This window comes from Eutrema salsugineum, unplaced genomic scaffold (genome assembly GCF_000478725.1).
Source record: "Eutrema salsugineum unplaced genomic scaffold, Eutsalg1_0 scaffold_4, whole genome shotgun sequence".
Taxonomy (NCBI): domain Eukaryota; kingdom Viridiplantae; phylum Streptophyta; class Magnoliopsida; order Brassicales; family Brassicaceae; genus Eutrema; species Eutrema salsugineum.
In genome coordinates this window covers 10,031,363-10,046,336 of record NW_006256686.1, presented here as the reverse complement: position 1 = coordinate 10,046,336, position 14,974 = coordinate 10,031,363, and the positions used below count along the sequence as shown (strand labels likewise).

The window sequence follows — 14,974 nt, the reverse complement described above, 5'->3', positions numbered from 1 at the left end:
CTTTTGTTAAAAGAAAATAATTTTTTTTTCATAAAAAGCTTTTTTACAATAAATGTCTCCATCATTTTAGAGTTTGAGGTTTTTATGGAATTTAGCCAATGTAACTTAATACATATGTGTTGACTTGGATGTCAAGAATCATATAATGACAAACCACTACCTTAGCTTATTTTTAAATTTGTCTCCATTGAATCCTTGCACAAACACACAATTATGTGTTAGTTGTGGAATTCCAGTTTGCCATAGGTTTTATTTGTTGATAGTCGGTTATGAATTACAAACCACATAGGTTGAATAATTGAATAATTACGCATGCGAACTGGATTATAAGTATAATTTATAAGATGTTTTTCAATATCAAAAGTAAAACAAATGTTTACATTTACTTATTTTTATTGAAGCAACAATTGTGAACTATGTAATGTGTATTCTTTACAATAATTTTTTTTTATTGAAAACAAGAGCTATCGGATTAGTAATATACTCCCTCCGTTTCACAAAGAGTGTCGTTCTGACATTTTTCACACAAATTAAGAAATAAGATAAAAAGTCTCTTATACCCTTATTAATTTGCAGAAAATGACTCTTGAAATTATATTTATAACTAAATTTTTGAATTTATTTTTGAAGTTAAAATGGTATATTATGTCAAAATTTACATTGGATTCTAAAATGACATTCTTTTTGAAACAAAAAAAAGTGTCATAACGATATTTTTTGTGAAACGGAGTACTATTCTAACAATAAATATTTTTTATCCTAATCAAAACTAATAAAGGATCTAAAAAAGGAAATTCTTATGAAACTAAACATAGCGCAAAGACGAAAAAATGGAAACTTTAACCTAACCCGAACTATAAAGGTTCGACTTTGCAACAAAGCTTATAAAAGGTTGTCTCCTGCTTTGGTCTTGTCTTTGTTTCATCCTTCGAATATCAAACTACTGATATTTTAAGAGACAGAAAGAGAGATTCATTAAGCAACACGATGATACTTCTTACCCAATCATCCGACACCACCGTTCAGAAATCTTCCACCGCCGTAACCCACGACGGAGAAAAAAGCGTTTTGTCTTTGTCGTCGTGGGTCAAAACTCAATTACTTGGAAGAGGCTCTTACGCTTCGGTTTATCTAGCGACAAGTAAAAGCCATAAATACAAAATAGAGAGGGCAATCAAAAGTGCAGAGCTTTCACGAGCTTCGAACCTCATGGACGAAGGAAGAATCCTAATCCCTTTACAATCTCCTTTCATCGTTCGTTGCTACGGAGACGAGATCGCACTAGAGGAGAATGATCCTCTTCATATACAATACAATCTGATACTCGAGTATTGCTCAGGCCAAACTATCGCAGACTTGATCGAGGATAATCACGGAAGGTTATTTGAGTCTGATGTGAAGCTATTCGCTAGAGATGTCTTGTCTGGTCTCAGTTACATTATCAGTATGTTGCTGTCTCAACGACATGTTGCTGTCTCAACGACAATATCAGTATCATCTAGCTAATTAAGTACCACTTTCCAGTCCACTGATCTCGTTGATGCCCTTCTCATCCACCAAAAACCATTGTACATCACCTCTAACCATGTCTTCAGAGCCGAAAAACGATTGTCCATCTTCACCAAGATCTTTCCTCTACCAATCCCAACACAGATTTGAGCAGTGATCTTGCTTATTTCATGTCTGTACATCGCAGGAATCTTGGAATGGAGATTCGCTAGCTCCTTCTGATCCGCCCATAACTGCACAAACTCGTCGCAGATCTTCTTTTCGATTAGTATATCAACTATCCAAAGCAAGTTACTGGCTTCTCTAGCGGTTTCACCAATAAAATCACCGGGATCATTCATATTGGAGGTAATATCGGACAAGCAAAGGATAAGAGAGAGGAGACATCTGTGACACAGACTGTAAAGTGCATCTTTAGACACATCATGATCAGCTTCTTCTCTAATCAACCTAAAGATTACAGATTTCATTTCTTGGCGTGCTTTGTTGTCTTTAGCTTGGAGAACACCAGTAAGGAGTTTCAAGAAGATTTCGTTGGTTATACTTGTGGAAGTGTAAGGCTCAGAAGATGATACTCTCTGCAGAACCGAATTGATCATCGCACCAGGAAGATCAAGTTTTTCAATACAAGACACAACTGATTCTTCCTCGTCTTCTGACCAAGGAACCGCCTCTAAGTACTCCAAGCATGACTTTAATCCCTCTTCAAACGTTATAGCTGAAGAAACCTGCCAAAGAATAAAACATTGAAACCATCACAAGAAGCAAAAGAACTAGAGAAGCCAATGTATACATTAAAAGCTCTCAGATTTGGCAAGAACTATCAGAGCCGATCACTTGACGTAATCTGAATGATATATCGAATGAGGATTTCTTACCAGAGTAACATAATAACTACTAATGACACACACACACACACACACACACAAAAGATGCAGCAGAAACAGTGTTACTGTGTGAGTAATTAGTCCACAAAGTTCAACTTTCCGTGCAATAAACAGATCAAGAACGCACAAAGCTCTCAGATTTGGCCAGCCATACATACGGTAAATGTCAAGAACAATCAGAGCAGATCACTTGACGCAATGTGAATAACACTACTAGATAACGCATACACACACATAAAAAGATGCATCAGAAACAGTGTTTCTGTGAGTAATTCGTCCAAAAAGTTAAACTTCCCTAGCAATAAACAGATCAAGAACACTCGAGTGATTCAAAGAGACATCGAGTATGACCTACCACGAGAAACGGTTCTACTCTATCCTGATCATTCTGGCCTTAACTGTATCCACAAGAATCAAATTCACTATATAAGAGGAGGAATCAGTTGCAATTGTACCTTAAGTAAAGACAAGACGTCGATGACATTTTCACCAATCAATTTGTTCTTAAGATCCTCACAATGCATCAACACCACAGTCTCTACAAAGACCTCAACATCATCGCACTCACTAATCTCCAGCGTGTGAGACTGAGACTGAGACTTCATCTTCTCCATGAAGATAATACCTTCTTGTGCACATCCATGGTAACTGTGTACCCGTTTCTGCCCACCAAACTCAGCTTCACGTTGCCAGGTTCGACGCTGTTCTTCAAGTCCGTCAAGATCTTGGCCACGCGCGTGTGGTATTTCCTCCTACGCTCCTCTTGGACTCTCCTCGTCTCGCGGTTTTGCTCATATCGAGAAGGGAGTGACTCGGGCGAGTGGAATCGTTCATAGGAGGACGAGGTGGTTTGGGGGTGAGGGTTTGGAGAGAGCCGTGGTTCTTGAAGGAGAGAGAGAAGGGTTAGAGATAAACCCTTGTTTGGTCATCGCAGATACTTCTCTTGACGCCATTGAAAGAAAAAGATTTAATTTTTCTTTGATTTCCGAGAAAAGTGAAGAAAAACAGAGAGCGATAAACCTTCAATTGAGTGAAATGAGCTATCATGGTCCGCTTTTTACTTGGGGGAATTAGAGGTAGGAGGGTCTTGTTTGTAAAAAGCTGGACAGGTTAATGGTAAATGATCATTGGCTTAATAGAAACACTAGTTCTTATTGTGTATTTGAACCTGGTGGCTGCTCCGATCATTTGAGATGCAGGTTCTATGTGGAGGGAGAGTCTGTAAAGCCTAAAAAACCTTTTAAATTCTCAAATGTAATCGCTAAACTACCAGAGTTTCAAACAGAGCTGAAGGAGTATTGGGAGAGCACCACACCTCTGTTCCATTCTACTTTTGCTCTGTTTAGATTGTCGAAGAAACTGAAACAATTGAAGCCAGTGGTTCGAAGAGTTTCTCGGGAAGCTCTTCATGATATCTCTAAACAAGTCAAGGCTAATTTTGAAGTTCTATGTCAAAAGCAGGAGCAGACATTATCGCACCCTTCGGAGAGTTCACAGCAAGAGGAGTGTAATGCTTTCGTCAAGTGGGAGAAGTCAGTGTACTTAGAGGAAAGATACTTAGCTCAAAAGGCGAAGTTGAATTGGTTAACAAATGGAGACAAAAATACGAAAGTGTTTCACAGGGCCGTGAGGTAAGAGCGGACCGAAACCGTATATGCGAGCTGCAATCAAATGTGGGCACTGTGATTCGTGGGGTTGGTGAGATAAAGGATGCAGTGGCACAGCATTTTTATTCGTTCATGAATTACAGACCAGACAACCTGAGGCAAATATCATTAGATGAGATGCGAGAGTTGTTGCCATTTAGATGCTCTTTGAGGATAGAATGAAACTGGTTGAAGAGGTTACTGCCAAGGAGATTCAGGAGATGCTATTTGCAATGCCATCAAACAAATCACCTGGGCCTGATGGGTACACGGTGGTGTTTTTTAAGGAGAGTTGGTCGGTTGTCGGACATGATTTGGTGGTGGCGATTCAATCATTCTTTATCAAAGGGTTCCTCCCGAAAAGATTAAACTCCACGATACTCGCTTTGATTCCCAAGAAAGAACAAACTGTGCAGATGAAGGATTATCGCCCGATTGCTTGCTGTAACGTCCTTTATAAGATAATTTCGAAGATTCTAGCAAATCATGAAAATTCTGCTTCCTCAGTTCATCTCTCCGAACCATCTGCGTTTGTACAAGATCGATTACTTCTGGAAAACTTGCTGCTCGCTTCGGAACTTGTGGCAGGTTACCATAAGAGTTCGATTTCCTCACATTGCGCATAGAAAATAGGTATCTCTAAAGCTTTTGATTCAGTGGAGTGGGAATTTCTCTTGATTTTTCTGGAAGCTTTGGGCATGCCATCGAGATTCATTCATTGGATTCGGTTATGCATTTCGACTGATTCTTTTTCGGTTCAGGTGAATGGGGAATTCGCTGGATATTTTAACAGCTCTTGGGGACTTCGACAAGGGTGTTCGCTTTCGCCTTATTTGTTTGTCATTTGTATGAATGTACTCTCTCACTTGCTCGATAAGATGGCTTCGGAGAGGTTATTTGGCTATCATCCCAAATGCTCGAACCTTAAGCTTACTTATCTCTGTTTTGCGGATGATCTTATGATTTTTTTGGATGGAAGACTGCGGTCAATGGAAGGGATTGTCAAAGTTTTTGAGGATTTCTCGAGAATATTGGGTTTACAAATCAGCATGGAGAAGTCGACTGTGTATTTTGCCGGAACAACAGATGTGGAACGACAAGCTATTGCCCAGAGATTCGCCTTCGAGCAGGGATCACTGCCAGTTCGATATTTGGGATTGCCTTTGCTTACTAAAAGGATGCGTAGTCTCGATTATGTTACTCTAATCGATAAGATCAAAAGTCGTTTCAACTCTTGGACAGCTAAGCAATTGTCGTTTGCAGGACGTCTGCAACTTATTGCGTCAGTTATCTCTAGTCTGGTCAACTTCTGGATGCAAGCATTTCGCTTACCAGAGGGCTGTATCGATTCCATTGATAGTCTCTGTTCTGCGTTTTTGTGGTCGGGGCCGGATTTAAAGCAACGAAAGGAAATAATCGCCTGGAGTGATGTCTGTAAATCGAAGAGGGAAGGTGGTTTGGGTCTAGAGAATTTGCATACCGTCAATGATGTTTGTGTTTTAAAACTGCTTTGGAGGATTTTCACAGCACAGAATTCGCTATGGGTTCGATGGATCAAAGCTAATCTTATGCGATGAAGTTCTTTGTGGCTAACGCCTGCTCCTACAAATCAATCTCAGGGGTCTGGGATGTGGAAGGAAATATTAAAAAGCAGACAACTGGCGGAGGAGTTTGTGAGGGTGAAGGTTTGAAATGGTTGATCTGTGTTATTCTGGTATGACAACTGGGCTCCAATGGGGATACTTTTATCGAAATTTGGTGCACGAGGATGTGTGGATTTGGGAATACTGCATACTGCAACAGTTGAGGAGGCTCTTCTCACACATCGGAGGCGAAGGCATCAACATAGTGACCTGAATGAAGTAGAGGAGGCTCTCGAAGTGGTGAAACGGGATTACAGAGCATCCGAGTCTGATCTTTTCTTGTGGAAATCGAAAGAGGACACATTTAAAGAAAGATTCAGTGCAAGGGATACTCGGCATCTTCTGCTTAGTTTCCCGCGAGTGAGCTGGTTGGAGGGAATCTGGTTTAAATACCATAGTCCGAAGACGGGGTTCATTGCTTGGTTGGCTATACGAAGTCGTCTATCGACGGGAGATCGTATGCAGCACTGGGTTCCACAGTTCTCTGTTTCGTGTGTCTTCTGACAAGAGTTGGTGGAATCTCGGGATCACTTGTTTTTTTGAGTTCCCATACTCTGCTCGAATATGGTATAACATAGCGAGGGGAATTCTGCAGAATGAATTTTCAACTGAGTGGCAACTGATTGTTAACATCATTGCTAGTCGGCAGCAGCACCTGGTAAAAGGATTCATCACCAGATACATGTTTCAGCAAACAATTTACGCAATATGGAGAGAAAGGAATGCACGCCGACATGGTTCATCGCCTTCGGATTGGACTGTTCTGGTCAAGTTGATCGATAAGGGCATCCGAAACAGTCTAAGATCAATTCGTATGCAAGGAGATAGCAGATATGACGAGGGAATGCAGCTGTGGTTCGCATCCAGGCCGCGGATTAGAATATGTGACAGAAGCTCAAATAGTTTCCATTGTTTTTAATTTAGCAAAGATTTCATGTAGTTTCAATTAAAAGCTCGCACAAAGATGTAGAAAACACTTTTTTCAAGTTCGAATAAATTTAACATTCATCCAAAAAAAGTTTGGAAAGAGAAGAAAGCGGGACGGTTTTTCAAAGAAATTCAAAGTATGAGTAAGCGCAGAGAAGAAGAACAAATAGAACAAAACGGAGAAAACTGGAAAAACAAAATCTTGGAGTAAGATGAGACAAGAAAGAAAAAAATTTGAATGGAATTTTGGATCGAAGATAGAGATAATTACAAAGGTGAAGGTGAAAAAGAAGGGGAGAAGGCCACGGTGACATTGACTTTGACCTCTTATGCTATTTTAAAGATAAAAGATAATTACCATTAAAAACACTTTTTAATATTTTGGTTACTGCATCTCCAATGGTACTCTATATCTTGTTCTAAACTCTATTTTTAAAGTAAAACGATATTACTCTATAAATAGAGCCATAAACAGTGTTGTTTTATATTTGGAGCAACATTGTTCATGACTCTATTTTTAGAACATAACTTTTTTATTTACAAAACAATCTTTTAGTTTTAATATTTTTTTATTTTATACCTAAACAATAATATAACTAACAATATACTTTTAATTTAAATTATAATACTAATAAATTATTATAAAACTATTTTAAATTAAAATTAAATAACAATATATATTAAACAAAGAAATACAATAATATAATAAACAATAAAATTAGAAATACATAATTAATAATAAAAATTAGAGATAAAAATTAAATACTAAAAAAAACTTAACACAATTTATTAGATTAGTAATCTAATACTCTGCTAAGTCGTTCCCACCTCTATGAAAATCACCAAAATATTGCTCGAATGAAGTAGATGTAGAAGGTGTTTGTTGATCAACCCGTTTCTTTAAAATTCATCTTTGTTCAGCTTAAACATATTCACGAATATTTGAATCTTGTATAGAATTTAAATCTTGAAGTAAAACTTTTTTTTTTTGAGTTTTTTTAATGCATAATTCTTACTTTGAATCTCCAAGTGGTGTTGTCTTTGTGCACTTGTCTTCTTTTGGTATTTTGGTGCTCTTATCTTATTTTGTTACCATTTTTCCAAAATATATTTTTATTAAAATTTACCTTTTATTCACCTCTTCCTTATTTTTTTATCTTCATTTTCAATGTTTGCTTCTTTTCACCGTTACTCTTTATTATCTTCTCCGGTGGATCATCTCCGCCATCCTCCGCCGTCTTTAACATATTTTTTCTGCTGTTTTCAAAATTCTTGTTTTCTTGTTTTCAGATTTCCATCAAGTAGAAGACTTCTTTTTTCTACCCCTACAAATTAGAGAGATATCTCACCGAAAATTTTCATTCCGTCTTTTCAAAATCATCAATATTAGTATCACAAAATTATATACTCAATCGATATTATTGTTGTCAGATTTCATTAACCATATGGACCTACTGTAATAGTGTTGTTTCTAAGTGACAAAATATTCTAAAGGGGTCCTGCTAGAGCGAGCTGAGGAATGTAACGGGCCGAAGGATCTGCTGATGCAGCAGGGTATGAAGAAGGCGCTGTTAGAGAAGAAGCCGGATAAGATCGAGAAGGATGATTAGGACGATATGCAGGATCAAGCTGTTTCGACGATTCGATTTTGTGTCTATGATGATATCACCAATCAGGTGATGAACATCACGACTTGCAAGGAGATGTGGTATAAGTTAGAGAAGATGTACATGTCGAAATCGTTATCCAGCAAGCTGTATCTGAAACAGAAGTTGTATGGGTTGAAGATGGCAGAGTCAGGCGATCTTATTGCTCATGTCAACAACTTCAACCAAATCATTGGAGATCTGGAGTGTGTGGATGTTAAAATTGAGGACAAAGATAAAGCCATGATCTTGCTGTGTTCTCTTCCTCCTCAGTTCGAGACTTTGGTGATAGCTATTACAGTCGAAAAAACGACTATATCGCTGGAGACGGTTTGTACTTTGCTGCAATCCCATTAGAAAAGGCGACAGAACAATCTCGTGGTGGACAAGTCTCAAGGTGATGGTTTGTACGTGAGTAGCAACCAGCAACGAGGAAGGCAAGAAAGCAGGATGAAAGTAAAAGGGACAAGTCGAAGTCTAAGCCAGGGAAGAATTTGATGTGCTTTGGTTGTGGTCAAAAAGGCCATTACCGAAGAGATTGTCCAAACAGAAAACAGAACAGTGGATCTGGTTCTGCAAACGTGGTTCAGATGGAGGATTCAGATGATAGTATAGGCGATTTGTTGGCTGTGACATCTGGTGATCACACAGACTCTTGGATACTAGATACGGGTGCATCATTCCATATGATTCCTCACAGAGAATGGTTTGAGACGTATAGGAGTGGGAACATGGGATCTGTTCAGGTGGCAAACGACATGTCATGTGGTGTCGTTAGTTCTGGAGATGTCAAGTTTCGCATGCATGATGGCATCATCAGAACATTGACTGATGTTAGGCATGTTCCAGGAGTTAAGAAGAATTTGATCTCTTTGGGTACTCTTCACAAAAATGGATTCAGACTCAGAGGTGATGAAGATGAAGCGTTTTGAAGGTCTGTAAGGGATCTATGTAGTGATTAAAGGAAAGATGACAGCTGGGAACATTTACAGGATGTTAGGGAGTGTGGTTGTAGATGGAGCTGTAGTTGCTGTGTCTGAATCTGATAGCACGACTCTTTGGCATATGCACCTAGGGCATATAGGAGAGCATGGGTTGCTTGAGCTCCATAAAAGGGGCCTTCTGGATGGTTTAAAGAATTGCAAGATGAATTTCTGCAAGTTTTGTGTGATGGAAAAATAGTCCAAAGTTTTGTTCAAGACAGGACAGCACACGACAAAAGGTCTTTTAGACTATGTTCATTCTGATGTGTGGGGTCCAACTCGGGAACTGTCATTGGGAGGGTCTAGGTACTTCGTCATCTTTATTGATGAATTCTCCAAGAAGGTTTGGGTGTACTTCTTAAAGCAGAAATCTGAAGTTTTTGCCAACTTCAAGGTTTGGAAGGCTGAAGTCGAAAATCAGGTAGAGAAGAAGGTTGAGTATCTGAGATCAGATAATGACACAGAGTATACTGATGGGGAGTTCCAGAAGTTCTGTGAGGAGCATTGCATTCAAAGAAACTTCACTGTCAGGAAAACACCACAGCAAAACGGTGTCAATGAGAGGATGAACCGAACTATTGCAGAAAAGGCAAGGTGTTTAAGGTTGAATGCAGGGATTCCTAAGCAGTTCTGGGCAGAGGCAGTAAACATGGCAGTGTATCTCATCAATAGGTCGCCTAGGAGTTCCTTAGAAGGGAAGGTCGCTGAAGAGATTTGGACTGTGACAGATATTGATCTGTCAAACTTGAAGATATTTGGATGTACAGCTTACATGCTGGTTCCAAGTGACGAAAGATTAAAAATGGATTCAAAATCCAAGAAGTGCATATTTCTGGATTTTGGAAAAGGTGTGAAAGACTTCAAGTTATATGATCATGTTGATAAAAAGAGGGTATTCAGTCGAGATGTGGTCTTTGATGAATAATATATGGTGAAGCAGGCGAAATCAGATCGAGTTCTTGTGATCATTGAGACTTAAACAGATTTTGGTACATCACAGGAGGAGTCTAGTGAGACTAGACTAGCAGCAGGACGTGATGGGCAACCTGTTGAGGTGGAGCAGGACGTTCAACATGGAAAAGCAGAGGAGAGTTTGGCACTTCAAAGACCAAGACGCATCATTAAGCCGCCTGAAAGATTAGGGTTTGAAGACATGGCGAGTTATGCTCTGATAGTTGGTTCAGGTGATCCAGCATACTTTAGAGAGGCTATCTCAAGTCTTGAGAAAGATTTCTTGATTGAAGCTATGACAGAAGAGAATGAGAGCCTAGACACAAATCAAACATGGGATCTAAAGCCTTTACCAAAAAGCAAGAGGGCAATAGGATGCAAGTGAGTTTTCAAGGTAAAACCTGAAATGTCTGAGAAGGAACCATTTAAGTACAAGGCAAGATTGGTGGCAAAGGGTTACTCACAGAGGAAATGGGTTGATTATGACGAAATATTCTCTTCAGTGGTTAGGCACACTTCTATTCGAGCTGTGCTAGGTTTGGTAGCGAGCTAGGATTTCCATCTTGATCAAATGGATGTAAAGACAGCATTTCTCCATGGAGATCTGGATGAAGAGATCTATATGGAGCAACCAGAAGGGTTTGTGAAACCAGGAGAGGAGAAGCTTGTGTGTAGACTTAAGAAGTCTCTATATGGATTGAAGCAGGCTCCTAGGCAATGGTACAAATGTTTTGACTCCTACATGGTGAAGATTGGCTACACAAGCTGTGAGTATGACTGCTGCGTCTATGTAAGGTATCTGGACGACCATTCTCCCATATACCTACTGCTTTATGTTGATGATATGCTCATTGCTGCGAGAGATATGGAGGATATTGATAAGCTGAAAGAGTTATTGAAAAATGAGTTTGATATATCTTGGTGCTGCAAAGAAGATCCTTGGGATGAAAATTCGCAGAGAAAGAAGCTCTAGGAGATTATGGCTTTCTCAAAAGAGCTATATTCAGAAGATTGTAGACAGGTTTGAAATGAAAGATGCAAAGATAGTTTCTACACCTTTGTCGATGCACTTCTCACTTTCAGCGATGCAATGTCCTAAGTTTGATCAAGAGATCAGAGATATGTCGAAGGTTCCTTATGCAAGTGCAGTTGGCTGTTTGATGTATGCTATGGTGTGCACTAGACCTGATTACAACAAACAGTTAGGCAAGTGAGCAAGTACATGTCCAATCTTGGAAGAGAATACTGGAAAGCCGTCAAATGGATTTTCAGATACTTAAAGAGTACAAGCGATCTTGGGGTTATGTTTGGTGGTCAAGAGTGTGGCTTAGTTGTGGGATATGTGGATTCAGATTATGCTGGTGATTTAGACAACAAAAGATCTACTACAAGGTATGTCTTTACTCTTGCTGGAGGTCCTATTTGTTGGAGATCTGTGCTACAATCTGTTGTGGCAATGTCTACCACGGAATCTGAGTATATGACGATGGGAGAAGCAGCCAAGGAATCACTTTGGGTCAATTGACTTATGACAGAATTGGGTGTTGATCAAGGTGGAGTCAGCTATACAGCGACAGTCAGAGTGTGTTGTCTCTAGCCAAGAACCCGGTATATCATGCAAGGACGAAGCACATTCATGTCAGATTTCATAAGATCAGAGAGTTGTCTGCATCTGGAGAAGTCTTGTTGGAGAATGTGCACACGTCAGAGAATGCAGCTGATATGTTGACCAAGCCTGTTATTGTGAAGAAGTTCAAGCATTGTTTGGATTTGCTCTATGTCTTCAAGTGCTGAAGAAGAAGAAATCCTCCCTGAAGTGATTGGAGTTTGTAAGTGACTTTTATGGAGATTTTTGTCAAGGTGGAGATTGTTGTTTCTAAGTGACAAAATATTCTAAAGGGGCCCTGCTAGAGCGAGATTCGCCCCCACGGTACGGTTTCCTTTTTGGGATAGATTTAGGTTTTTCTTTTTTCTAGTAATTTGAGAGTCAAGTTTTTTGGGATTATAAATACAAGATTTAGTGGTTATAATTATTCATTCACACAATTAATAAGAAAATCTTAAACAGTTGTTTGTCTCAATTTGCGATTTCTTTTTCTTAGATTATTCTTTTTTTTTAGTTTGATTCACAACAAATAGATAAACTAAACCTGTCAAATTTCGAGTATACTGATCTAAATTTTCTGACATTTAATGGACATCCATATAGATATACTTTTATGGATTCTTTCTTACTCTATTTATTGCTCACGTAATTTTTTGTTAATATGGAAAAACAGAATATATCCATTTATAGGGTTTCATTCCTTCATCTAATATATGTATCGACATCAATTCGTTCATTTTTTTCACACAATCATTAGTGATCCATTTAGTCATAACTTTATGGATTTATTCTACCTAATTCGATATACAATCCACATGTTTTTCTCCTTTAGTAAATTGTAATATAATTTGATATACAATTCACCTAGTCGCAATAAGCTAAATTAACAGTGTCCAGTTTTTTATTTTACTACTTCAAGCTCGGTAATAAACTATTTACTCACTAATCACATATACAATATAATAGGTGAACCGTTAAAAAATAGTGTAAAATGTATGTCAAACTCAGAAAGTATCTATAATGGATATTAAAATCTAAAAAGTACCCTAAGAAGTAACACATTCTTTAAAGATACTATCAAAATTGGTTTTACCCCGCCGGTTCAGTTCGGCCTACCCGTGATGGTTACCGTGCATGCAGATCGAAACAAACTCTAAAAAATTAATCGTTACATTCTTTCAAGTAAAAGAGAAATTAGTTTATTTTTCACAGTTAAAACAAGGATATGTGAAGTTTTTATCGAACATCTAGTTAAAAGCCCAACTATCAAGAAAACTTTAATAATTTTGATATATGGGTAATTGAGTAGTTACTTAAGAAAATAGGAATAGAAAATTATATATTTGGAAACATATGACAAAATTCAATTGGAAACTAAATAATAGAAATAAATAAAAAATAATCTAAATAAATAAATAATTGTTACTTTGTTAGATTTCTCTATTATTTATTGGCATTATTTATTTTTATAAATAATTTGATTTTGTTTTCTATTTTTTAATTTTTTTGTTTAATTTTAAAACTATAAAATATTAAATACTAAAATTTATACGTATATGCGTCTAATCTATTTTGTAATAAAATAGAACACGAAATTTAATAACTTTGAAATCATGTTTGGGACGATAAAAGATGATAATAATAATATTAGTTGATTTCATAGCAAAAAATATAGCAATTTATCCTAAAAGGAAGATTTGACTAGCTATGTCATTTCTTTCTTTTTTCTTTTGTTTTAAATTAAAGACGAGCTAATATTCAAAAAATAATATTTGGTAAATTATCAAACTTTCAGTTACATCTGTTTCTTTTTGTAGTAAAAAAACCAGTTCTTTTTCTTTAAGACAAACAAAGTAAAGAAAAGTTCAAAATTATTTGGATTTTATATTAATTTCTTACATTTTTTAGTGCAATATAATTGAAAAGATAAAAATAAAAGAACTATTTATATACATAATTAGATCCATATTAATTATAAGATGACAGAACCAAAAGTCACCAGCATCACCAATTCACCACTCTTTTCCAGATTTAAAATATGTTCCATAACTGAGATTTTTGGTTTGTTAAAGATTTCATAAGTGATATTGTATTGGGATTCCATAATTAAGATTGTATTAAATAATATATATATATATATATTAACAGAAAATATATTATATATACATATCACTCCTAAAACTAAAGAGCACATCGATCAATCAAAGCGATGAATCGTCTCTGGTGTTCTCTATTTATCATTGCATTGTGCATAGGGTTAAGTAACGCCTTAAAGAAAAATTCTGTACATTTTAAGAATTCTCTTGGTCAAAATAACATTCTTAGGATTCATTGTATATCCGATGAAGATGATCTAGGCTACCACAATTTGAGCCCTGGACAAACTTATGATTTTAGTTTTCATGATAGTATTGCGGGAACGAGGATCAATTGTGACTTATGGCAGGGACTTGATTACAGGTTTCATGCACATTTCCTGGCATATGATGGTGACATACTCATACCTTCTTTTGGTAGAAATAACTTTTGGGATGCTAGAGAAGATGGGATTTACTTCACACATGATATACTAATTGTACCCAAGTTAAAGTATAAATGGGATTTACTTCCTTTCTTGAAATAGATACCAAACTATTAAATAAAAACATTGGAATCCATATTTAGAGCGTATATTTTTTGATCTCCCTATTCAAACATTTATACTTTCGATAATAACAGTTGTTAGATTTTAAAATGGGAGGATTGCTTTTATAATACCAATTCAATTCAGATTTGTCCCTTTAATATTTTCTAAAAAACTTTGTTCTTTTAATGTTTAAATTAACATTAACCCTGTTTTACCCTTTAATTATCAATTTCTTAAATTTTATTAAACATTACATTAATAGAAACTTAGGTTCATGTACAAGAAATCTTCCATGTATTCATTGTGTTGTGCCATTATGTCGCCGAGACCAAATCCATCGCTTGCCCCAATAAGTTATTTTCTTTATTTTCTTTAATTGAATATATCATTATGATGCAATTACGTATGAAGAATTACAAATTATCAATTTAAAATGTTATTCACTTTATCAAAAAGTTAAATTCAATAAATTATGATAAAAATATATACGAGTACCATATTTTAGATTATGCAAAGAATTACTCGAATTCGTATAAAGATAAGTTAAGTT

The 14,974-nt window shown here is 36.8% G+C and overlaps 2 protein-coding genes and 1 pseudogene across 2 annotated transcripts; 2 read left to right on the top strand and 1 right to left on the bottom strand.

Moving 5' to 3' along the window:
- Positions 1-1,441: 1,441 nt before the first annotated feature.
- Positions 1,442-3,349, bottom strand: LOC18014000 (annotated as a pseudogene).
- Positions 3,350-5,775: 2,426 nt separating this feature from the next.
- Positions 5,776-6,189, top strand: LOC112084494. The gene has a single exon (XM_024153643.1). It carries the CDS (start codon positions 5,776-5,778, stop codon positions 6,187-6,189), a length of 414 nt encoding a protein of 137 aa, XP_024009411.1.
- Positions 6,190-13,996: 7,807 nt separating this feature from the next.
- On the top strand, positions 13,997-14,456 carry LOC18013999 (S-protein homolog 9). The gene has a single exon (XM_006418966.2). It carries the CDS (start codon positions 14,008-14,010, stop codon positions 14,419-14,421), a length of 414 nt encoding a protein of 137 aa, XP_006419029.1. The 5' UTR covers positions 13,997-14,007; the 3' UTR covers positions 14,422-14,456.
- Positions 14,457-14,974: the final 518 nt, after the last annotated feature.